The sequence below is a fragment of the Galleria mellonella genome, unplaced genomic scaffold (assembly GCF_026898425.1).
Source record: "Galleria mellonella isolate WM207_F2 unplaced genomic scaffold, CSIRO_AGI_GalMel_v1 utg55, whole genome shotgun sequence".
NCBI lineage: Eukaryota > Metazoa > Arthropoda > Insecta > Lepidoptera > Pyralidae > Galleria > Galleria mellonella.
Genome location: NW_026442115.1, coordinates 3,528,288 through 3,554,219, shown reverse-complemented (window position 1 = coordinate 3,554,219; position 25,932 = coordinate 3,528,288). Strand labels below are relative to the sequence as shown.

At 33.7% G+C, this 25,932-nt stretch overlaps 2 protein-coding genes across 3 annotated transcripts; one reads left to right on the top strand and one right to left on the bottom strand.

Moving 5' to 3' along the window:
• Positions 1–720: 720 nt before the first annotated feature.
• On the top strand, positions 721–21,329 carry LOC113521447 (nucleoprotein TPR-like). Of its 2 annotated transcripts, none has more exons than XM_052898955.1 (14): positions 721–1,204; positions 6,859–11,766; positions 12,121–12,353; positions 13,037–13,126; positions 13,461–13,602; positions 14,019–14,173; positions 15,016–15,144; positions 15,233–15,337; positions 15,611–15,782; positions 16,395–16,494; positions 17,864–18,093; positions 18,367–18,470; positions 18,908–19,076; positions 20,694–21,329. In XM_052898955.1, the coding sequence occupies exons 1-14, from the start codon at positions 1,018–1,020 to the stop codon at positions 20,777–20,779; spliced, it is 6,810 nt and encodes a 2,269-aa protein (XP_052754915.1). In that variant the 5' UTR covers positions 721–1,017; the 3' UTR covers positions 20,780–21,329. The 2 variants fall into 2 exon arrangements, with proteins under 2 accessions (XP_052754915.1, XP_052754916.1); XM_052898956.1 differs by having other exon boundaries at positions 18,367–18,474; positions 18,912–19,076.
• Positions 21,330–24,790: 3,461 nt separating this feature from the next.
• LOC113521219 (gamma-aminobutyric acid receptor-associated protein) lies at positions 24,791–25,532 on the bottom strand. The gene has a single exon (XM_026906686.3). It carries the CDS (start codon positions 25,405–25,407, stop codon positions 25,051–25,053), a length of 357 nt encoding a protein of 118 aa, XP_026762487.1. The 5' UTR covers positions 25,408–25,532; the 3' UTR covers positions 24,791–25,050.
• Positions 25,533–25,932: the final 400 nt, after the last annotated feature.

The following is a 25,932-nucleotide window of genomic DNA, read 5'->3' as shown; positions in this document are numbered from 1 at the left end:
TGTTTATATCCATAAAAATAATTAAGGTTTTGGTTAATAATAGTTTAGGAGAAAATAAATAAAGAATGCAACATTTTGGGTACTAACGAAAAATTTTTAAAAATACAAATTTCTCGAAAACTATAAATTTTTGCAGAACATACATGGGGGTATTTAGAGAAGCCCTTGAACCCCTCTTTCGATGGTTTTCGTTTGGACCACATGAAACCCGACAACCTGTATATTCGACACAGTTTATGTAGAAAGTATGCAAGCAGGTTGTATCTGAACCTGCTTGCATACTTATCCTACCAAGGATTATACAGCCGTATAACATTTTCAAGTCCTTGTCACCCCATTATCAAACTTATGATACCATCGATGATGTGCATCATATTCTATTAGAGAGTTGAAGGAAAGAGAAAAATTCATGCCCCACTTAAATAAATTTAATGTTGGTCTTATTCAATCTATATTAGCTGAATCTAAACCAGATTTTTTCTCTGTAAATTATTAATGTCCATCTCTGTATAATTATTAATGTCAAAAATAGCTTCTCTTTCGTCCTCTTTTAATTAATAATATTTGCATAAAGAAAAAAAGAGGCAACCATATGATTTACAGTTTTTATTTTATCATTCCTTCTATGTAGTTCCTTTTTCTTAGGGTCTAACCGCACCACAGATTAGAGAGATTATATCTATAGAAGCGCACCAAAGCGTCCCACTTACTTTAGCAAATATCTAGTATTTTTTTAACTTATACAAAATTTTTATTTACTTTACTCTTTGCGGTAGCCTCTATGTATCTTTTCAATACTTTTTTGAAACGATCTATATGCGTGAAATTTAGTGCTTGGATGACTAGATAATGTGAATGCGGCTTAAGATTTAGGTATTTATAGTTTTATCAAGCTGTATCGCTGTATTCTTTTGCCTTTCTATTGTTCACAAACCAAAGCACAGATTAGAGAGAATATGTCTAAAGAACCAAAGTTTTGTTTGATTTGAGTAGAGTGAGTTTTGTTATAAAACAAAGATGGATGCCACGGCTACATCTAGTTCAGAGACCGGTGATAAAAGACATTTGGAAAATGTGTTATCTGATACGGAGATTGCTAGTTTACCCGTTTCGGTCGCGGAAAAGATCAACGCATATATTGACCAAAAATTTGAAGAATATTTGACGTCAAAAGCACTCCACGAAACACGCAAATCGCAAATAGGTAAGCATTGCATGCAAAGAGTGACCGGTGATTTCTGTAACATTCTCAAGCGTTTTGTACAAAATGTAGACGTTTTTATTATAATAAATTCTGCTTATATTACTTGAATACTGGCTTTCCTGCACTAACTGTACTATGTTACTCAACTTGACATATTGAAATTTCAGTTACTACGAAATTCGTAAATAATATAGATAACCTACGATATTACAGAGAAGAGTATTTTAGTTCCCATTTCTTAATATAAATGGATAAAAATATTGTGAATTTCCTTCTTTTATTCCATACAGCACTTTGTACATTTACGTCGTTCGTTTTTTAGAATAGAACTGAAAAAAATATATTGAATATTTTAAACTTAACAACTGTTTAAATTTGGACTACTTCACATTACCAAATGCTGTATTATTTCCGACTTGTTATATATTCGTTTTACGATTTTATTTCTTTTTCTAATCTGCTGACAGGGAGTCATGTGGTATTTTTTAAAAGACAACTGTAATTTTTTATATAGAAACTAATTGCTATAACTATTATTTTATTCTGAATCAATATGTAATAGAGACTACAGTTATAACATCTAACTTTCAATATTGAATTCAGCATTTTCAGACACTTCTATTTTCATTGATTTCATCTAAATAAATAAGTATTTTACACACAGGTGATGTTATTTTGCTTTTTTAATATATGTTTATAAGATGAAAGTCACAAAGTTCCTGTATTATAGATCTTAGACTGTAACAGAACTTTGATTGGCTATAGATTTTTTTACGATTACTCTTTTTATGATTAATCACTTTTATTATCACTTATCAAAATTAATCTCGATCAACGCGGCTCCCGTTGGTGGTTCATAACCATAGGACAATGGCTTTTACCGGATGTTTTTGCCACATAACATACCCCTTCCAATGAGACTAGCTGCATCCAAATCAATTTTTAAAAAGTTAATAAAGCAGCATTTAGCATATTTGGGTCACTGTGACACACTTGGTGAAAACATATCTCCAATATTCATCTTTTGTTTTATATTTGAAAAAATGTAAATAATCAGATTGTATAAATTTATTTATTAATTTACATGTGTCATAAATGACTCAAATAAAGTGTTTATCTATCTATCTATCTAACAATTTTTATATAAAAATCTATAAATTATAATTATTTATGTTTTCATCAGAAATGTGATTTTTAAAATACCATCATCATTGGCGGAGTACCAGTGAGAGATGATAGGAGAGGATGAAAGGGCAGGTCAGTTAGTCTATCATGACGAATTTAATGATAAATTAGTCACGATAGTTTCTAGGGGGAGCTACATAGAGGTCGACCTGATAGAGTACATTGATATAAATGGATACTAACCTCCTCATTACTAACAATCCTTTCACCCTTGTACAAAAGTCGTTTGCTTGGACACCTCTGTCCCATTCGTGTTTCTACTGTGAAGCAGTTGTATTTGCATGGCTGTGTTTCGATTTAAAGGGTGGGATATGGCAGTGAATTTACAGAGTACAGAGGAATATCACCTGAGTCCTCAGGAATAGCAATGCATGGGGGGTATCTTGGGTGAAACAATATACTCTGTTATGCCTATGGTACTGCTCATGTCTATAGGTGACAGTTACCACTTTCCGTCAGGTGGGCCGTCAGCTTGTTTGCCATTCTAAGTTGCATAAAAAAATAATGTTACCTTTTCGAAGCAACAACACAATGAATATTGTAAAAAAAAAGAAAAATGAATTAATATCCATAGTGTTGTATTACTATCTGTATATGCCTTCATCCAATATACTGATATCGACAGTTGTCATAAAAAACCTAGCTAGTTCATAAGATAAAATTTACAAATTTTACGAAAAACTTGGACAGTAAAACAAGTACCTAACACAATAACAAGTAACTAAATATTACGACAGTTTTTACTTTACTACAATTTTTAATCTTATTTTTTTTGACAGGTGAGTAATGAAAATTCTTTTTGGCGCATTAAACAATAGTTGGAAACATTGTGCCAAGTCAAATCTATAAAAAAAAAGTAGTAAATATACAAAGTATATATATATGTACTATATTATGTAAATAGGAGAAATAGCTCTATTTGTAGTTATTATTATTTCAATTACGTATATGTAATTATGATTAAAACAATTTAAAAGATGACATTTAAATGAGAAACCAAAAAGAAAAAAAAAACGGAAACAGCATACTACTAATACAAATAATTAGTGGTTCATACATAATTTTAAGTACTATTTATCTTCGTGATATACCATTAATTATAATTTAATTTCAGTTCATAATGATAAATAGTAGGAACCATGGAAGGAACAACACTAAAATGGATTTTAGTTAATTTTACAAATTCAGCAAATTTAGGTTGTTTTGGGTAAGGAATTTTGTCAGTTGAGTATGAATAAGGCGTTCACACTTTAGAGAGGATGGTAGGATTGAGATAGGTCGCAAGTCAGAGAAAGAGATCCTTTCCAACACTTAAAAACACAAGTTTCAATATGAACGGACATATTAATTAGATAATACATGCAAATTTTAAATATACTTAACTATATTAATTTTAATTATTGTTTACTTACTGGTTCAAATCTATTGAAAATTAAGCTAAAATTGTCACTTATTTGTTGTATTATATCACACATATATTACTTATTTTATTATTAATAAAAAAATATAACTAAAGCGCTACTTTTGAAATGGCGTCATAATTTTGACTCTCATATTCAGGATAGCAATGATTCACTATGACAGATGTTTTTTTTAATCTATTTGGTAACAGTTTCATAAAAAAATGTCTTTCCTACAAGGAAAGATGTTCCAACTGTCGCAGGCCTGATTCTTTGCTAGTGCCTCTCCAGCATATATTCATAGCACAGAGGGGTTTACCATTCCAGTATTATACATTAAAAAAAACTTTAACTCCATTTGAGTAAAAAAGATCCATATCCGCGAATATGCCTTTTCAACACAGGTCGTTTATCAACATCACTAGTTTTAATGTATCTTTGAAGACACTTTTGTTAAGGTTAAGAGACTTTATATAGCGTTAAATGAGTATAAATTTGTATTAACTGATAACCCTTTTTGAGTGAGGGGATGTAACTTTTTATTGACATCAGTGCTCTCACAAGTCTTTTCTTACACGAGACACATTTTGTTGTTTATTCATAATATTATACCTGAACCGAGTTTTAGTCTTATTTTTCTCATACTCCACCTCTCATAGTACACCTGTGCGAAGTTGGGGCGGATAGTTAGTCTATACTTCTATACTGATATTATAAATACACTCCTCGCAAAAATTAAGGGAACATAAAAATTTTTGAAATTTTTGGGTGATTTTCAACAGGCTGTATTTCAGTGAAAAATAATCGTACAGGAAATTTAAAAAAAGGGTTTTGAAGCTTGAAAACTCTAGTTTTCAGATTTTTTGGTGAAAAAATTTTTTGAACTCCGGTTTCCATGCAATTCTTAAACAAAGCTGAAAATATTTTTTTTCTAAATTTTCTAGGTTTCGTTTTTCACTCTATGGGCATGGAAAAATTTTTTCGAGCTACTCCATTGTATAGGTCTCTTAGCGTGTTTATTCAGCTTCAAAAATCGCTTTGGATGGCTCAATTACGACCACTTGTCTCCGAGATATCGAACTTTGAATGCAAAAGCATCCTTTTCCATTCAACTGCTAATATCTCTGGAACTACTGGTCGCACAGCAAGCGGGCGCCGAGTTTCTTTATTTGCATAAAATTTTTCACCAAAAAATCTGAAAACTAGAGTTTTCAAGCTTCAAAACCCTTTTTTTAAATTTCCTGTACGATTATTTTTCACTGAAATACAGCCTGTTGAAAATCACCCAAAAATTTCAAAAATTTTTATGTTCCCTTAATTTTTGCGAGGAGTGTAGTCGGATGGTTAGGGTAGTCTTTGGTACTACTGATTCGATTTTGAAATTTCTTTCGCTGTTAGAAAGTTATATCATCGCCGAGTTCTATAGACTACTTTTTATTTTGGTAAATACATATTTTTAATAATTTATCACTATAAATGTAATCGAAGTCGGCAGAGAGTCTATTATAGAGTCTCTGGCCAAATTATTAGACGCACTGCAAGATTTCATGTAAAATATTAATTGCCGAGTGATATTGTACCGTTTGTATCTGTTTTAATTTTTTTTTATATTATGCAGTCTATCACCGATTATATTAACATAAATAAAACAGCATTATTTTGAAAATAGTTAATCCACCTTTAGCCGCTATCAAAGCTTTAATTCTGCGCGGCATACTATCAATGCAAGACTATATTGTCTCCTGCATTTGAGGATAATGATTCCACACATGAATAATCTTTATTAGGAGCTGAGTTTTGTTGGTGATCACATCTTTAGCTACTTTTCTTTTCATCAGCTCCTACACATTTTCAATTGGATTCATATCAGGGCTATTACCCGGCCAATCCAACAGGGATATTTTCTTTTGCCAAAAAAGCGTTAACAGACCGACCAGTGTGGCAGGGAGTTCCATCTTGCATAAAAGTGAATGGTTTTCCATTTGAAATACAATTCTGTAAGCTGTGGAATCAACTGATTTTTTAATACTTTTTTGTACTAATATTGCCTCACTTTTCTTTTTACGACGTACAGACGTCCACTACAGACAGTACCTTTGCCGCTGATGACTGACCAAATCATCATTTTGGTGGAATATTTAACTGATGGAACGACACAGGATGAAACATTTCTCTATGACGACGACACACATACAGAGCTTTATTCTGCAAAATTTCATATCAGCTATCAGCAAAAAAAGCCATTTCGCTTTTATGTTTAAAGCAAAATAAATTTTTGAATTTTGGATATAGGTTTCATATATATTTTACAAATTCTTATAAAAACAAATAGCTAAATGAAAATGGAAATTTTATGGAGATAAAGTTTACTTTTTACAGCATGCTAATTGATGCATTTGGTCAGAAAATAATGGAAATAAAAACAATAAGTCGGTAAAATTATTTAACGGGTTGCACCCGTGCGAAGTCGTGTCGGGTCGCTAGTATACAATAACTATATTTTTCAGAAAGTGAATTGTGACTTTCATTTGCTTTTTTGGCCTGCTAATAGTCTTGTTAACTTCATTTTAAATTTCCTTATGTCTATGCTTTTTTTTTTGGGTCTATAAATTTTCCGTTAACTCTCAAAATGAAGGAACATTTTGTTTCATTTCAAAGCTAATACATTACACATCTTCAACTATATTATAATGCCACACTATTATTTTATTTAGACTATATCCTTTATGTAGTCCTTGATCCTAATAAAGTTCTGGAGACAATTTTCTTTATCAAATTTGGCCATACATGACCTTTAGCTACTCACGTAACGTGTTTTTTTTTTATGACATGAGTATCAATGTAGGGCTTGAGAGGCCGCAAATACAAATTTTTATAGAAAATATTACCCAATTCTGAAATCTATTGTTTTTATTGTGCAATTAATGCATGCATTTATTATACAAAAAATAATAAATAATAATAGTAGGAAATAATAAATAATATTATAATAGTTTTATTTCTAAACCTTTCGTGAAAAACTAACGAGAAATATTTGTGTAAATAACGTGTTCTATTTTATTGTTGTAGGTGATAAAATTGCTAGTTCAGAAGCTACAATTCTTGAAATAACTGCAAAGTATGAAGATGCAGCAAGAAAATTGCAAGCAGCAGATGAAACAACTACAGAGTTGAGTAAACAAATCGAAACTTTAAATAATGAACTTGAGAAAGCCCGTGACAAAATTGGACGTTTAGAAAATGAAATTATATCAGTTAAAAGCTCACGAGATGCTGCTGTTGATGAAAGAAATGATTTAACGCGAATATTACAAAGACGTGATACTGAAATTGAAAGATTGACGGCTAATGAAACCTCGCTGTCGCAGCAGCTGCGTGCAGCTATCGATGCAAAATGTGAAGCATTAGCATTAAATGACGAAATTCAAAGTAAAGAACTTTCACTTCAATATCGCGAGAAAAGAATAGAACAGGAGAGAGTTTTATTAAATTCTCAAATTGCAAGTCTCACAGAAGAAGTTAATAGACTTACTTCAGAATTACAAACACTTAGATTAAACAATACAAGCAGATTGGTAAGTTTAGAAACCCAATTATCAGAAAAAAATGAAGAATTAAATGCTGCCAATGACACTATTTCTCAATTAAATGAAGTTAAAAAGAATTTAAATAATAGAGCCGAAACTTTAACGCAACGCTTAATGGAACAAAGAGAAATAGAAAACAGGATGACAGAAAATTATAAAAAGGAGCTTGACGCTAAAACCAAACTGGCAGATTTGTTTAAAACGATGCATGATGACGCTGAAGCTAAAACTGTAGAAATGACTGAAGGTATAGCGGAACTGCAGAAACTGTTGAATGAAGCAACTGAAAAATATGGTGATCTAGAAACAAAATACAAACAAGCGGAAGTAGATCATGAAGAATTAATGGAGAAGAAAAATGAAATTATAGCATCATTAAAAAATGAATTAGATCATGCAAATGACTTATTAAAAGCTGCTAATGCTCAAAATCTTGACATGGCATTAAGCGACTTAGCTCCATCTGCTGCCACAGCTAGCAAGCTACTTAAATCGGGGATGTCATTAACTCAAATTTATTCACAATTAGTAAAAGTAACAGACGAATTAGCACAGGAGAAGGAAGAAAACAGGCGTCTTAACATTACAATCAATACAATTGTTCAGGAATTAGAGGAAAAGGCACCACTTCTACAAAAACAAAAATCAGAATATGAAGAAGCTTTAGAAAGCAATACGGCATTGTCCCAACAAATAGATTCATTAGTGATTGAATGTAACAGACTACGAGATGATTATAGTGAATCTGCAAAGATTGCTAATCACTACAGTAGAGAAAATGGAAAATTAAAGGGCGAGTTAGCTGATTTAGGACGACAAGTTTGTTTCTTATTGAAGGAAATTGAACATAGTCGCGGTGGATCTTTACCAAATGGAGATCATGATTCATCACATACTGCTTCCAATACTACAAATTCATCCGAAGTGAGTACAGCTCGGATAATTTCAAAAACATTAGTTACTTTTACTGATATTCAAGAATTACAAGCTAATAATCAAAAACTCTTAAGGATGGTTCGAGAATTGACCGAAAAACAAGAGGAACTTGAGCGCCATAAAGAGCAGTTTGAAAGTGGGGAGATGCAAAATAAAATAGAATCTTTAAAAAATAGAGTGACAGAACTGACAGAAGCCCAAGAAAGGCAAACAAAAATGGTCAATGGTCTTATTAGACAACGCGATATGTTTAAAAAGTTATATCATGATCTTATGAAAGGTAAACGTCATGAAATTACATCTATATTGGAAACAGCTGATATAGATAAAGGTGATTCATTTACAATGGAAACATCACCTGAAAAGTCCATGATGAAACCTGCCAATATTGAATCATCTAATTGTGAAATCAAATTAAAAGAAACTTTGAAACACTTAGAGTTATTGAAAGAGGAATACAAAACTTACAAAGAAGAAAAAATGACTAATGAAAGAATGCTATTTGAACAAATCGATAACATGAGACAAGAAATTGCAAAGCTTACTGCAGCAAATAGCAAATGCGCCTCTACTTCAGAATACAATAATGAACGCCTAAAAATATTGCAAACAAATATAGCAACTTATAAAAAACAAATAAATTCACTAGAAGACAAGAATAAAGCTTATAATGCTACTATTGCTAAACATGAAGTTTCTTTGCAACATTTAAGAGATGAAGCTCTTAATGCGCAAAGTAAACTTGCTGCTGCAGAAATTCAAGTGGAAAACTTAAAATTGGAATGTAAATTGCTTAAAGATGCTGAATTACGGCTTCAAACTGAGAAAGAAATTTTGAATAGGGAAAGACAAGGGCAGTCTTTATTATTAAAAAATTTAGAATTAATAAAAGCTAGTTTAGAACGCGTAGAAGCAGAAAATCGCGCTAAAATAGAATCCAGACTTGATGAAGCGACCAGAGAATGTTCAGCATTAAGAAGGAGATTACAAGAAGAACAAGATAGATTTAGAGAACTAGCAGCTCATTTAGAACGACAGACTGATACAGCAAAGCTGCGCATGCAAGAAGAAAAAGATGCAGCTGATTTAATGAGAAAGGAAGTAGCTGAATTGCGCCAAGATTTGTTAGAAAAAAATAAAGCCAACGAAGAACTTGCTAAAAAATTAAAAGTAGCTCTTGCCCCCAATACAGATGGATCATTTGATACTATAAAAAAAATTAAGGAATTAGAAAACAAATTATCTGATCGGAATAGTGAAATTCAATCTTTGCAAGAACAATTGAAAGTGACTAAAGAACACGTAAAACAATATTGTGATATATCAGAGGGTGCTGAAAAAGAATTAAAAAATCTAAACACTGAATATGAAATATATAAACGTGAATCAGAACAAAAGTTAACTGATTACATACAGAAATTACAACATCTTGAAGATAAGTGTTCAGAGTTAGAAACCGAGCTTTCTCTACATGCAAATGGAGATCATTCTAATAGTAATAGTACGTTAAGGAATGAATTATTAAATGTTAAAGAAGAGTTGAAGCTTGCTTTAGTAAATTTCGATAATTGTCGCTTAGAACTTGAAACAGCTCGTATTGAAATTACAAAGTTATCTGAATCGGTACAAAAGGCTGAAGAAAAATATAATCATGAGATGATCTTACATTCAAATGACATACAAACTTTGTCGCAAGTTAAAGAAGAACTATCAAAAGCACAAAATCAATTAAACGAATTAGTTGCATTAAAGAATAGTGCTGTAGAAAAGATGGAATCTGAGAAAAATGCTTGGGCTGAAAGACAAGCAATATTAATTAAAGAAAATGAACAGTTAACACAGCGTTTAAAAGATTTGAATGATCAGAATTCATTGTTGCATGATCAAATTCAAGCCCTTGGTACTCAGTTATCAGTGAGCCATGCATCTAAATCGCACTCAGAAAGTTTGAATGAGTCAAATGCTAATGATTCAATAAATATATCTGTTAGTGAAGATGACGGTAAATCATCTGAACAGTTATTCCAAATTGTGAAATTCTTAAGAAAAGAGAAGGATATTGCTATGGCGAAGTTTGATATTTTACAAGCTGAAACTATGAGACTCAAATCGCAGTTAGAAATCGCTGAAAAACAACTTGATGATTCTAAACTTGCTTTAGCAGCTGAAAGAGAACGCTCAGAAGTGACCATGGTAACTGTCAATAAACAGTCTGATATCTTAAGAAAAGTAGAGACACTAAATGCCTTAACGGACAGCAATAGAATCTTAAGAGAAGAACGTGATATTTTATCAGTACGCGTTGAAGAACTTAGTGCCTCAATTAAATTAATGGAGGAACAATTAACCCCATTACAAGAAAGAATTTCAGATGTAACATCTAAAAATGAAACTTTACAGTCTGAAAATATTGCATTGAAAGCAGATTGTGCTCGGTGGAGAACTAGAGTCAATGCCCTAGTAGAACGTGCTAATAAAACTAGTCCAGAAGATTGGAAACGGCTTCAGAATGAAAGAGAAACTTTAGCTAAAATGTTAACTAATGAAAAAGAAACTATTAGAAAACTCAATGAAGACTTAGGTTCAATTAAAGTGGAAAAGACAAAGTTGGAAGAGCAATATACATTGTTGTCACGTCAGCAAAACACACTTATGGAGGAAAATACTAAACAGACTGAGGAATTGCAAGTTCTCAAAGATGATATGGCACGTTTAACTGAAGAAGTGTCAAAACTTAAATCTGAACTTGCTTCTGCAAATGAAAGTATTACTAAGCTAACTGATGACCTGACTAATAAAGAATCTACTTTAACTGATATTAGAAATAAAGAAATGCAAATTAGAAAAATAGCTAAAAAATATAAAGCCCAGTATGAAGAACTAGTAAAAACTACCGAAGAAGAAAAAAAGAAGATTGAAGGACAAGCTGCTGCTGCCGATACTGCATTAGCTGAGAGCACGAAAAAATTAGAGGAGCAGCTAAATGAACTTCAAAGCCAACTGGAAACAGAAAAATCTAATAACGAAAAGTTGCAACAAGAACTTGAAACTCTTAGAACAGCTAATTTGGATAAGGAAGAAAAAGCGAAGCAAGTATTAAAACAAGCAAAAAGTAAAATTGTCCAATTAACTGAACTAAAAAATTCATTAAGCCGAGAGCTTGACGAATCACGTTCAAAAATTGGAGCGATTGAACAAGTAGCACAAAGTACACGCGATGAACAAGACGTTAGATTAGCACTTATAAAGTCACAATATGAGGGTCGTCTGTCTAGACTGGAAAAAGAACGCGGAGAAGCCCAAGCAGAGAAATCTAGAGAAGTTGAAGCATTAATGCAAAAAGTTACTATGCTTCAAAGACAACTGGCTAGTCAAGTTTCAGCATCGAAACAGCAAGTGACTACTGAGAAAACTACTACGGATCCTCCTACGGCTAACATAAAACCTATGGCTGGTAAGTGTAATTTTATGTTATATTTACTTTGTTTGATATATTGCAATCTCCAATTAATATTATATATATGTTATTGTTTTTGGAATAAATCTTAAATTATTTCCATGTAAAGAACAAGCACAAGTGCAGTTTACGCTTTAGTTTTTAATTTACTATTATTATTTAGTGTGGATGGGATGCGTGAATTATTTAAATGGACTCCAAAATTTTGTACTTGACATCGACAATTGTGATACAATTGAAGTGTAAAAATTGTAATGAACCCCATGTATATAATAAAATTCACAATATTCCTATAGAGATATTGGCCATGCTGCATGGTTTAATCGTAACATATAAATATTATCGTGGTAGGAGTAGCTCAACAGAGCGTCTCAGCGAGCCGGCGTGGAGGCGAGACACCGCTAGCGTCAATACGACCGATGGCGCAGGTGGGCCCTACGGCGCCACACGACGCACACAGCACCGAATATATGCCAGCCTCATCTTCGCGACCGCTACCTCGCACCGCACTCGCGGCGTCTGCCGGCTCCGCTGTTCCTTCTGCATCATCTGCAACCACCGCACCGCCTCCAGAATCCACTCAGGTGAGACAGAACTGAATTGAGTACCTTTATTTTTTTTTTAAGTTAGTTGAAAACAGCAGTTCTTTTTCATATATATAAATTAAATACTTAGAGAAGTCAATGGGCTGATTTGGATAATGATCAGATCTGCATAATTAGGTATTTAGAAATTCATTCTCACACGTTTGAATCTAAATGGTCACGTACAGTGCGGTTTCAAAGGAATTCTCTTCCACGAACACTCAAGCTGTGAAATGATCTCCTTGCCTAGGTTTTTCCTAGAGATTACAGTAAATTTTTCAAAAAGAGTATATTAAAGTTTCTTCCGGGTCAGCAACGCGCTCGTGACACTCCTAGGGTTGCAAGCGTCCATAGGCTATATTACTGTTTACCATTAGACAGGCTGTATGCTTGTTTGCTATTGTGATATAAAGAAAAACCATTATTTTCGTATTAGAAAAAATCACACCATTGACTTGAGAAAAGTACTACATTTGTGTTCTGTATTTTCAAATTATAAGTTCGACATTATTTTTGACAATATACTATTTTAGTTCTCTTATAATAAGACCCTGACATATTGGCTCTCTCTCGCGGAGATGTATTCTTTTCTTGCATGGCATTTCCTTGATTTGTATCATGACAGTACTTCACAGTGATTTTTTATTAATTGTATAATAAATATTACTTTCTTTCTTTACTAGGATATGGATACGAGTGAAGCAGGCATGGGTAGTTCCGGTGCTAGTGACAATAGTGCCCAATCTTCATCACATTCTCAGGCACCACAACAGGTTCTTGAATTAAAACATACTTTTCCAATATTAAGATAGTTATATTATTATAGATGTAGTACGGGCAAAACCCCCCATTAGGAGAGTTCTATATTCAGCAATGGATAGTTAATGGCTGATATGATGAATTCCTCTTGCGCTATTAGTATATGCCAGTGAGAGATGATTATTAGAATGAAAGCAGCTTCGTGGCTTTCAGAGAAAATTGTGTGGAGGTTGATCTGATAGAGTTTATAGCTGACATTACCACTGATACACTGAATATGTTGACCACTAGTCCTCTTTACTACTAATACCATTCTTCCTCTAATTAATTTTAACTATCTGTGTGTAGGCTGTAGCTTTAGTGATGCCACGCATTGAACAGCCGAGCGGGGCCAGTTCGGGTGGTGTTGGAGTGTCTGCTGCCAGTTCCGTTGTAGCACCCAGCATCACGAGTGCGGCGTCTCCAGTCACCTCTGCACCTTCGCTAGCTGGTACTAAGATTTTATTAAGTACCTACTATTACGGCCCACAGCCCTCAGCTCAAAATATATTATAATTTTGTTTTTCAATGGATGAAAATGGAACGGTGTACCCACTTATGCTAACGGTATATAATTGTGGGTACCAGTGGAGGATGAAACTATTAGGACGAAGTCTTATTCATATAGCCCATCGCTAAGGAGTTAATCACAAATTTAATTTAAATAAAAAATTTAAAGGGTCTGGCAATATCTGGTTTAATGAACCAAAGTGTTCTAAAAAACTTGTAAATTTGTCATATTGTTCAAATCTAGGAGAAAAAGTGAAAAACTGTGTTTTTGTTGTTAGAGTTTTTTTTTCAATGAATTTTTTTAACGATACAAAAATGTTTAAATAAGTTTCAACATCCCCATTACGGCACTCACAGGCGCATCAAGCGGCGAGAGAGCGCAGAGCTCGGCCGCAAGCGGCGCGGCGCTGGTGTCGGGCGGTGTCAGCACGTCGCAGCCGCCGTCGGACGCGCGGCCCGCCAAGCGCCGCCTGCAGCCGCGCCCGCTCGCCGCCAAGAGGACTCGCGTGCAGGTTGCCCATACGCAGCACATTTACTGCTATTAGAAATTTATTAACCGAAGCTGAAACACGATGCTATACGATTTTATCGTCACGCTTAAATTTATCTACACAAAAACATCGACTGTCAAAAATAGGTCAAAAGTTAGTCAACCAAATTGAAGTTTGGCTTATTTAATGATTTTTTTTTAACTAATGCACTAAAAAAAAGATTATATTATTTAGATTATGGTATTGTAGAATATGATTATGTTGTTTCAAATAGATTAAAAATTTCCCAGATCAGGTCGATTTTATTTGTGGTATATTAGGTTATTTACATTTGTTTACAGATTAATATACAATTCTCCTAAAGTACTAATGGTATATTCTCGTGTCTTTATTCACGCGTACATCTGTAAATAAATTAACCTGTTTTTGTCCTATTTCATATGTGGTGACGGTAAAATCATACAATATCGTGTGTACTGTGGTAAATAATAAAAACAGTATATTAATATATGCATATCTGTGTTACGCATACGCAACATATTCAGCCTTGTAAGCATGGAAATATCCCTTCAATATATATTAAAATTAGAAATGTTAATATTATAATTTATTTATAAAGAAACTTTATATGTGTATATTTAAATAAATGTACACGTAAATTAAGAGCAGCAAAACAATCCCGTCTCACAGACAAAGTGTGAAACAATTATAAATTTACAACATTGAGAAAATATTTTAAAATACATTCACATTGTATTATAGTTATTTTTGCCTTTATTTTATTTGAAAATTGACAGAATGCTTATTTATGTGATATAAATAGCCTATCTTTAACCATTTACTAAAAAGTTTTCAATTTTTAGGGATTTGAAAGATCTGTAGAAGTGGAATATCAGGTGCCAACATCGTCCCGTTGCGATCAAGATGATGAAGGCGTCATTGTTGTCGATTCTGAAGAAGACGACGAAAGATGTTCTGGCACTATGTATAGGGTAAGATCATAATATTCATCACTCATAGATCATTCATCACTATTATGACCTATAAAAATAAAAACAATATTAATATGTTTTTCTACAGGAAGGTGAGGAAGATGAAGAAGACATGGATGAAGAACAGGAAGTTGAAGGAGGGGAGGAAGAAGAGGAAGCGGAAGGAGAAGACGGAGATAATGCTGCACGACAAGTATGACACTGAATTATGTCTCTTCATGTTTCTTCATTGCTCATTATTCATAGAGTTTTATATGATATTTGTTGAGTGTAATATTGTATGCTTAGCATTTAAAAATATGCATAAATCATATAAATGCTAAAATATAATGCTAGTGCAGTAGATATTTTTATATGAAAAATTATTAAAGTTAAACTATGTATAAAATTGTTAAGAGCATTACATGGCAAGTTTTAAAATCAAATTTGGTACAAAGTCAGTTGTAATAGATGATTGAATGCATAGGAGTCACCGGCGCAGTCACCGGAGGCCGGCGAGGAGGGCGAAGAAGGCGATGAAGGTGAAGAGAGCGAAGGGGGCGCGAGCGGGGCGCGGGAGGCGGGCGAGGCGCGCGAGGCCGACAGCGAGCCCGCGCCCGCGCACCAGCAGATCGAGGCCATCAGCAGTGGAACAGAACGTGAGAACTGCTATACTCTTAAACAGACAAATGAACTAAACAAATAAATAAAATTGTAAAAAGACAGTCTGCTGACAATCCAAAATTATAAAGATAAAAAAATTATTATTCGATTCAATGTTTTGTTTTGTTACTAATTTCATTTAGAGAAAATGATTGTATGATGCTATCGATCAATAACAGAATTTGGTTGGTTACCTTTTCATCAAGTTATATTGAAACAGAGTATATATGATATATACTATACTGATAACTAAAAATATTTAAAAAAAAAAATAATATACCTCTAAAATTAAATTAATTTTATATATAGAATACATGACATGATATTATATTGCGCCATTTAGTCATAGCTTATCTTGTATTATGGATACTAAAAAATTGATAAATACTTTTTTTGGAAAACGCATTATAACTGATAAAGCGAATTTGTTTGATAGTTACCTCTTGCGCTCTTAGAATTTCAACGGCTTCATAAATTATTGTTTGACATAAACGTTTGGAATGAAGAAGGACATGTATGCTATATATAATATATAGCATAGAAGCAAACAATAAAGATAATTCTTTGCAAATAAACTTGTATTTTAATATTACATTTATTTTTTGTAGCAAGTGGAGCCCTGTCTTTAGGCGGCAATGGAGGCGACGATGGCGACGACAGCATAGTTCCATCTACTCCTACACTGTACGTCCCGAGGCGAAATGACGGGTAATCTTTTATAACTTACATATTATGATCACTGCTTTAGTGAATTCTGACGTGCTGGCCTAATTCCGTCATAATCATGGAGATATTTTTTATGTCAAAATAAGTAATTCTCGTGCCCCGTCCATACTGCAGTGACTTCGTTGCCAGCAACCCACGATTGATAATGATATTTTTACGTAACAAAATCTGACATTATTAAAGGTGAACAATATAGAGTTAGCCCTATGGTCCCGGTATAGAATGCGCCACCCCGTCCTTTCACGTTTACGCGATTGTTATCAAAGGCGACTAATCTATCAGTACCCCAAGAGAAGCCTATGTTCGGCAGTGGACAGGACAGATCGGTAGATTTTTAGTTTACGTAATGGTAACAATTTTAATTTCATTTTGTATGTTTGCGGTATAGTATTTTTTTCGTCTGACATTCTCCAAAATGTTAAACATATTAAAAAAAAAAGTAATCTTAATCATGACAATTTTTATATGGGACAAATGAAAACCTCGTCCTTTTTAGGTCACTAAGTAGAATCATCTCTTAGTGTTTTTTTTAATGGATAATAATAGGGGGGGGGGGGGGTTGTTAATAATGTGCACTACCAGTCTCATTGTTAGCAATATGCCCAAAAAGGTCAACCTCCACGTGGTCTCCCCTGGAAACCATTGTGCTGAATTTCAAGCGAATTCATCACAATGGGCTAATTGACCTGCTTTTTCATTCTCACCTATCATCTTTCACTGGTGGCCCGCCAATGTATACCGATAGCGCAGGCGGGGTTACCATTCCATTATCATTCGTAAAAAAATAATGGATAATAATGGAATGGTAACCCCGCCCGTGCTATCGGTATACACCTACGGGGCACCAATGAAGGATGATAGGTGAGAGTGAATTAGGTCAGTTAGCCCATTGTGACGAATTCGACAAGAATTGTTCACAATGGTTTCCAGGGGGGGAACTACGTGGAGGTCAACCTATAATAAATATAAGGCATATTGCTAGCAATGGGGCTGTCAAACTTCATTGCTAACAATCTCTTTCCCCCATCTCTTAGTGTTTTTTTTTATTGGATGAAAATGGAATGGTAACCCCGCCTGCGCTAACAGGATACGCTGGCGGGTACACCAGTGAAGGGCGATCGATGAGAATGAAAACAGGCCGGTTAGCCCATCATGATGAATTCATCTGGAATTAATCATGATAGTTTCCAGGGGGAACCACGAGGAGGTCGACCTGGTTGGGTATATTGCTAGCATTGGGATTCTTAGTCTCCATTACTAACAATCCCTTCCCCCCCCCCCCCTCCCATCTCTTAGTGTTAGGTGTTTGTTTGTGTATGTACAACAGAGAATTGAACGAACAAATGAACAGGTTTGGAGAGGCGGTGGTGTCGCCGGTGGGCGCGGGCGGCGGCGCGGGCGCGGGCGCGGCGGGCGGCGCGCGCTTCACGTTCGCGGAGGCGCCGGGCGCCGCCGCGCACCACGACACGCACCCCGACCTGGCCGCCGCGCTGCCGCCCGCCGCGCCCGCCCAGCACGCCCAGCACGCCCAGCACTCCCAGCACGCCGCGCCTCACGCTTCTCACCCGCACACTGACTCGCGTACGTCCCTTCAGACTTTTTCACTTCGACCCCACTTTTTGTACAGTACCTCAAACAGGCCTCAAAATCGGCCATATGGTCCCCACATAGAATAGGCCACCCCTTCCTTTCCCGTGGATGTTATGAGAACCGACTAAGGGAAGACGAGGGATGGACAGTATTGTCCCTCTTAAAACATCTCTAAAGCCTGACTGCGGTTGCCAATCCGTCTGCTAAGCGTGGCAAGTACTAGCAACCTGACAACTGGTTTATATTTTTTTTTATTACATGTAGGTAACGAAGGAGTTGAAAGTCGCGACTGGGAAGAATCGCGTGCTGAAGAAGAGACTACAGCGGTCAGCTCGCAGGGAAGCGAACCTTCTTCTCCACAGCATGGGGTATGTACTCCTACTAATATTGTAAATGTGAAAGTTTGTGAAGATGTTTGGATATTTGTGCGTTTTATTATTCATACTATCAACAGTGCTTTAACGTCTGAATGGATTTATATTTTACATATAAATAGGTTGCATCATCACACATGATACTTTATACACTGCTGCAGATGATAATAATAATTTATTAAATGTGATTAATAAAATTAATTACGATGTGTTCCAACAGCAACAGCGTAAAGATCGACTTGATTATATTACTAGATATATATTACACCTCCTTAAAAATCTCTTTCCGACCCTGTCAGTTAGTGCACGGCACATTGAATGTTGTAAGTGGGTTTAGGCCATTGCAGATGTAGGTATAATAAATATTAATATATATATATCATACAACACCGTCTGTGAATGGGTTTTAAACGTAATGTTACGCTGTACAGATAGCGTGGGAGGGTCGCGAGGCAGAGGCGAGCGCGCCAGCGGGCAGCGCGGCGGCGGGCCGCCGAGCGCCGCCCGCGTCGCCCGCCCCCGCCCCCGCACCCGCACCCGCACCCGCACCCGCACCCGCGCCCACGCCCACGCCGCCCCAGCGCTGGATGCGCGCCGCAGGTACTGTATTGTAGTATTTCACTAGTCCCTAGTATTATACGCTTACATTATAAATGAAATGAGATTTATTCGTAAAAAAATATACCTGTAGTTTCTTAACTAATATTAATATTATAGTTTTATAAGGGTACCAGTAATTATGATTTTAGAACTGGGCTCCTAAATAGGTTAATATAATAAACTGTGTTAAGGGGCCGCAGCCCCAACCCCCTTTAGTATTATGGGGAAAATATATATATTGATATAGAGTAACTACAACAAAACTGTATATATAATTTAACAATTAAAAAAATAAACAAACTAAAATACACTATCTTACATATTGGCAATATAGCTTATACATTAAGCTGCATCAAACAATATTTGTTCCGTTTCCTCATATGTCTTATTCAGAAGAAATATGTGTAAGTACCCTGTTTTTACATCCATATATGTAGATCGAATATCAAAATAGAAATGCCTTGTCAAGAACAGATCAACATTTTTGTCCATATATGAATAAATAGAAATACAATAATATACAGTTATTACGCAGTATGTGAAAGATAATAAAAAATTATATACACTATAGATTAAAATAAAAAAAAATTGTATAAATTTTTAGGAGATACAGGCATACAGAAAAACGTGTACTTTTAGTTATAAGTGTTAATATGTGTATATTAGAAAAGAGGAAACAGAATACTGATTATCAAAGTAATCAGTACCCTGTTTTCTTTTTTACATCTGAGTATATATTCAAAATAATCTTTCGTTTTTAAATGATTGGAAATAGCCAATATTTTAATAAATACATGATTCTTACGGTTTAATATGATGCCCATAGCCACTCTCTACCATAGACAGTTAGTTCCCCCATATCTTAGAGCCTAGATGGTTGCATACAGCGTGGTATCACATACTTCCTCCCATAAATGCTCAGGTTACTGAATGTTAAGGTATTTCCAAGAGGCTACAGCATGGGGTTCTTCAAAAAATATGTGAAGGTTTCTTCAGAGTCAGCAACGTGTATGTAATGCCTCAGGTATAGCAGGCATTCTTAGACTACGGTAACTGCTTACCATCAAGTAGGCCGTATGTTGCTATCTCAGTGGTATAAAAAATATTAATTTGTAAGCAGTACATATGATGATAACGGTAATTATATATGTATGTATATTTATATTATATAAAAAAAAATTCCAATTCATATTAAACCAAAAAAATACTAAAAATAATGATTTAAAAAATATATAAATTTCTCCTCCTTTTTTACATTCGATGTTCTATCTTTATATATATAAAATTTGATATTAATTCCTGTTCTAGCAAAATGCAATTCTGAGAAGTGAACATTTTGATATTTTGAATCCTATATATATATAAATATTGCGTTGTGTACATTTTATGATATTTAGAATAGTAAAAACCTGACGGGGCTTTCTTTATAGAAAGTGGTAAAATGATTTAAAGAGGCCACAATATGTTGTAAACTTCAACTTCACCGAGTGGTTTTTGATTTGCATGTTAATGAAACAGCTTTTATTGATATTATTTTTATATTACAGAACGAGCTAGCGATAAAATAATAATAATATTTAATATTTTTCGTTCTCAAAATACGTTATTTACTTGCAGATAGTGAAAGCGGAGCACGAGGTCGTGGAATGCGATCGAGAGGGCGTCCATCACGAAGGTCTCATAATTATCACATGAGGTATTAAATGTTGCCGTAAATTAGAGTTCTTTCGTGTAATCGATTATAATATTATATAGTATAAAATATAGACTGGATTTTTTGTTAATTGTGGTGTTGCATTTTAGTTCATATGTATAAATTGCTTCTTGAATAAATATTGATTTAGAACCAGATAACAAATTTGTATCATCTATCTTTGACATATTGATATTATAGTGATTTTTGTTTTATAAATGGTATTGAATGCAATTGTCAATGTTTAGTGTAGGGAAGCCAAATTATAATTCAACTATATCAATACCTACATTTCCAAATTTACTGATACAATATTATAATAGTACCTAGTTATTAGCAATAAGAAACTTGAATTAGAAATAATAACTCTCATAATCCAATTTCAAATTATACTACATCGTCTGTTATTACAACAGTTAGTACGTTCATACAATTATTATGTGCTCATTTGTAGAATAAGTGTTTTCTTATGATTTCATTACTTATATTAACAAAAAAATACATTTCCATACTTTTTTGTCAGAATTACAAAACATAGAAATAAAAAAAATTGTCAACTAGTGCCTTGTTTAATTTTTTCTTCCCGTTTTAGTTTTGTTTTATTAGCTAGGTTTATAGAATTATAAAAATGGCTAGCATTTACTTTTCTGAATTATAACATAAGTGTATCGTCAAGGTAAGTTTTATAAATTTATTTGAATTCCAGTTCTTATCAAAAAAGAAAAGCAAATGTACTAATTATACAGTGTTTTAATTAATGAATTTCCACAAAAATACATTTAACTGTTGTTCTACAGGTGAGTCGATGTAATTTTATAGGTATTCAGTATACAGATTAAAATAAAATGCAAATAAGCAAATGACTACATAACCGTAATTAATAATGCCTAGGCCTTGTAATATGTAATTTCACAAAGCAATGATTTCCGATGCCTACTTAGAAATATTAAACGTAATGAATTAATTATTGTTATCCGGTATTGTATCAAGCTGTATTGCAGTATGTTACTGATGCATTGTAAACGCAAAAAATCATAATATACTTTAAATCGGCTTTTTTATGGGTGTGTATAAATCATTATTTAAAAGTCTAAAAGTCCCAAATAAACCGACCAGTTGTGTTTACAAAGTTAAATATTTTTTTAATATTATTTTTTATAGTTTATTATGTTTTTTTTATGGTATTTTGCTGTCGTCATGTAACTATCTAGTTTATCAGAGACTTATTAACTTAACACAGCCCACTGCTATTGTTTTAAAAAGAAATGGCTTTATGCTTTATAGTATTCCTGTCAGATTCGTCCTACATATGCACAAAAGAAATACTATAAAGCATAAAGCCATTTCTTAATAATCTTATCAAAATAAGATTAGATTTTTCTATCATCCATTGTCCCAAAAGGATTGTGAATGTAACTTATTGTACTTTGTTATGAATTAGAATAAGTTACATTCTAGTTTGTAGTGCAAATACTAATTGCTGTTAGATTTCATTACCTCCAGAGCATAATTTTCTACAGATTGTTATATAGATGAAAGTGAGATCTCTTCGAAGACATTCAAAGTTCGAGGAAGAACTATTAGAGCGATCACTAGCCACATTTACGTTTACAAATATACTGTTTAAACCTTAACTTACGCCATCTTTGTATTGTCCTTTTTACTTGACCACTAGTTAGCGTAGTATCAAGGTATTTGCTTCGTAATGGAATGCCTCGCGCTCCTACGTTGCTGGTATACATTGGCTGATCATTAATGAATGAAAATAGGTGAGAATATAATAAGTCGGTGCATCACCAGAATGGTCCCTCTTAGTTTTCATTTAAGACCGCGTAGAAATCGACCTGTATTTTAAAAAAATGGGGCTATTAGTTTCTATTACAAGTAATCCGTTCCTTCCCACCTAGGTACCATAGCATAACTTGTGTAAAGCAGGGGTTAAACCCGAGGAATTTTAATTATTGGCTGGAGTCGAAATTTGTGATGGAATTGGGGACGACGAACTCACGTGGATAGATCTTTAGTCCTTGAAGATAACAATTAGGACTTATGAAGATTAATTAAAGAATTTACCTTTTAAGTAGTTTTTAGATAGTATAAAATATTTATATAATATGTAATAGCTTTTATTACATTTGCCATTTTAAAGAACTGATGGTTTTATTTGGTTTCGTCGTAACTAGTAATAGAGATGTCATCACGTTTGATGTAAATGCAGTATTGGTGTCATTAGGTCAATATATCTCTGAGGGTAGTTTTGCGTATCTTATAGATGTTATGATTCAATTTTATAAATAATGCAAGATAATTAAAAATTATTTAGGTATTACTGTTATATTTAGAAAGTATTTTCTCAGTGATAATTGTCATGTCTATAGGCCACGGTTATTATACGAGGATTATAGATGTATGTATTAAAATGCTTAAAATTATCGATTATTTCACTACGCCATGTTTACGAGGTGCCGCACATTCTATCTCTGCCTGAAACTAGAAATCACAGTTGGTACAGATCCTTTCACTGCTCTTATATTTTTATATATTGTTCAATGTTCAAATTTGATGACCATTGAAGTCACATAGTACAATAATAATGCTTAGAGAATTACCTCTTTAAACTCGAGTGGTGGGTTTTTTAATGGGTAATAATGAAATGGTAACCCCGCCTGCGATATCGGGATACACTGATGGGGCACCAGTGAGTGATGACAGGTGAGCATGAAAAGGCAGGTCAGTTAGCCCATCGTGACGAATTCTACTACATTTAATCACGACGGTTTCCAGGGGGACCGCGTGGAGGTTGACCAGATAGGGTGTATTACTAAGAATGAGTCAGTTAGACCTCATTACTAACAATCCCTTTCCTCCCCAAGTGATGGGTTACCATTTGAAGGATAATAAGTGAAGATGAAGACAGGTCAGTTGACTCGTAGTGACAAGTTTGTTAGGAATTAACCGCAATGGTTCCAGGAGAAACGCGTGGACGTCGACTGGACGGCGTATCGGTAGCAATGGGGCTCTTAGTCCCGTTGCGAACAATCCCCCGATCTAAGCATAGTACCTAGTACATATGAAAACAGACAAAGGATATTTTAAACAATACCAATAAAATTAACATTGTTGATATTGTTCTTGTGGAATAATGATATAATTTTCAAATAAAGGCAAGTATTTGTAATTGTGATTAGGTAAATTCTACTAAGAATACCTACTCTGATTGTGGATAATATCCTAGTGTTAAGAACTTTAGTATCCATTGTGACTGTAGCATACAATATAATTAGCGATTGTATTAAAGAGTATTATAAATGGATTATACCACAAAACATACTATTTAAACAGCTGCGTAATTATGTGGTTATAAAATTAATTTTGCATGAAAAAAAAAAAAGGAACCAACATAGAATGTTAGTGTCTCATGACATCATTACCATCTATCATAAGTACTGGCTACTTATGAAATAACATTAAATCAATAACGATCTTAGATACCTTTCTCAGTAGAAGTATCATATATAAAAAGAAATGCATCAATGAGATGTAAATAAAAAGCAATTAAATATTTAAAAAGAATGTGCAAGAAGTATTATTATTTATTTATTATAGAAATATAGGTATAACAGAGAAAAACTTGCATCTTTTGTTTAAGAGACCGATTTTGATGAAATTTTCTATTAGTTATTTGATATAGAGAAACCATCACTGAGAAGGCATTCCAAATTTTAATGAAATTTTCTATTTCGGTATCAGATAGCCTAGTACCTACTTATAAAATTTGCAAAATAACTTTGCTTTCTAATTGTATATCTATATGGAAAAGCCCTTCGTTTTTTAAATTAATTTTGTCATTGCAGGAGTTATTTGGTCTTTCATACAATATACACAAGTATTTACTAATGTAAAAATTGTAGGTTGGACTGTATGGCATTAACATAGTTATTATGTTGATACTAATGCCTATTATGGATGTGAAAGGAAAATCTATTTGTGGAATTGCCTAAAGAAATAAACAAATGAAACATATTGTTTATAGTTTATTGTATAGATACAGAAATAATCACACTCCTAAACCAAACAAAGAGATTGAAAAGATTCAATAAATTTACCATAAGTGTAATGTTATTAACTAAAACATTGCGTTCACAAAGTTGTGTGTGGAAATTGCAAATTAAAATTATTTATCACCATCGTAACATAATACATCAATATTAAACTAAGCCTTAAAACTAAGTTTCACCATATGGTTACATCAATCTACATATGGTTATGAAAAGATAAATTTTACATAGATCCATAAACGTTTTCGTCAGAAAAGGCTATGTAGAGGAAAAAGTCTTCATCATGATGCTCCTGGTACAGAGATCCCATGGTCGCAGATGTGGGAGGAATTACATTGTTAACAAAGAAAAACAGCGCGTCCTCCGGTCGCAGATGAATACGTTTTCGAATGAGGAAATAGAATTGTCCGACAGTTAAGTCTGACGGAACCAAATATTTCTTCTTGTCGAGGTCTCCCAATCTAGCCTTCGGAGCTTTCTCGACAATTACTGGTACTCGATCCGGATACTTCCTGCGTATTTTCTCTCCTTCGGTCTTCCGTTTCTCAAAAGAGTGTTCTTCCTTGTATTGGAACTTCATTTTGGTATTAAAAGCACACTGTAATTTCCAAAATGATCACAATAAACCCAAATTCGATATTACGACTTGTTTTTTGTTTTTGCGTTATTGTCTTTCTATGCAATGACGCAATCAGCTGATATGACAATGCAGGCAAGCTAAAATGACAACCGTTGATTCTGTATCTACGATACATTAATAAAAAAAAATATCTATGAATGAAAAAGACAATTAAACAAGATAGAGAAACATTAGTCGTAATGTTGATATTAACATTTTGTAAGATTAATTTTATTACATTGTCAATTTATACATATTATATATTCATATATATATATATATATATATATATATATATATATATTTCCAATTTCTATTCCCGATTTCGTTTATCGACCACGAAGAATATTGCTTGTTTTTTGGACAATTCAAAATCTTATTTTTTTCTTAAACATATTCATAAAAAATAACAAGGGATCTATTTATCATAAAGGGTATATCAATATCGAGTTGTAGATTAATGTCAATGCTATCTAATCTCTAGAT

Coding starts and splice junctions, on each gene's coding strand:
- LOC113521447 (XM_052898955.1), top strand. CDS start 1,018: ATGGATGCCACGGCTACATCTAGTTCAGAGACCGGTGATAAAAGACAT. Junction 1,205..6,858: donor AACACGCAAATCGCAAATAG/GTAAGCATTGCA, acceptor TTATTGTTGTAG/GTGATAAAATTGCTAGTTCA. Junction 15,338..15,610: donor GAGATAATGCTGCACGACAA/GTATGACACTGA, acceptor TTGAATGCATAG/GAGTCACCGGCGCAGTCACC.
- LOC113521219 (XM_026906686.3), bottom strand. CDS start 25,407: ATGAAGTTCCAATACAAGGAAGAACACTCTTTTGAGAAACGGAAGACC.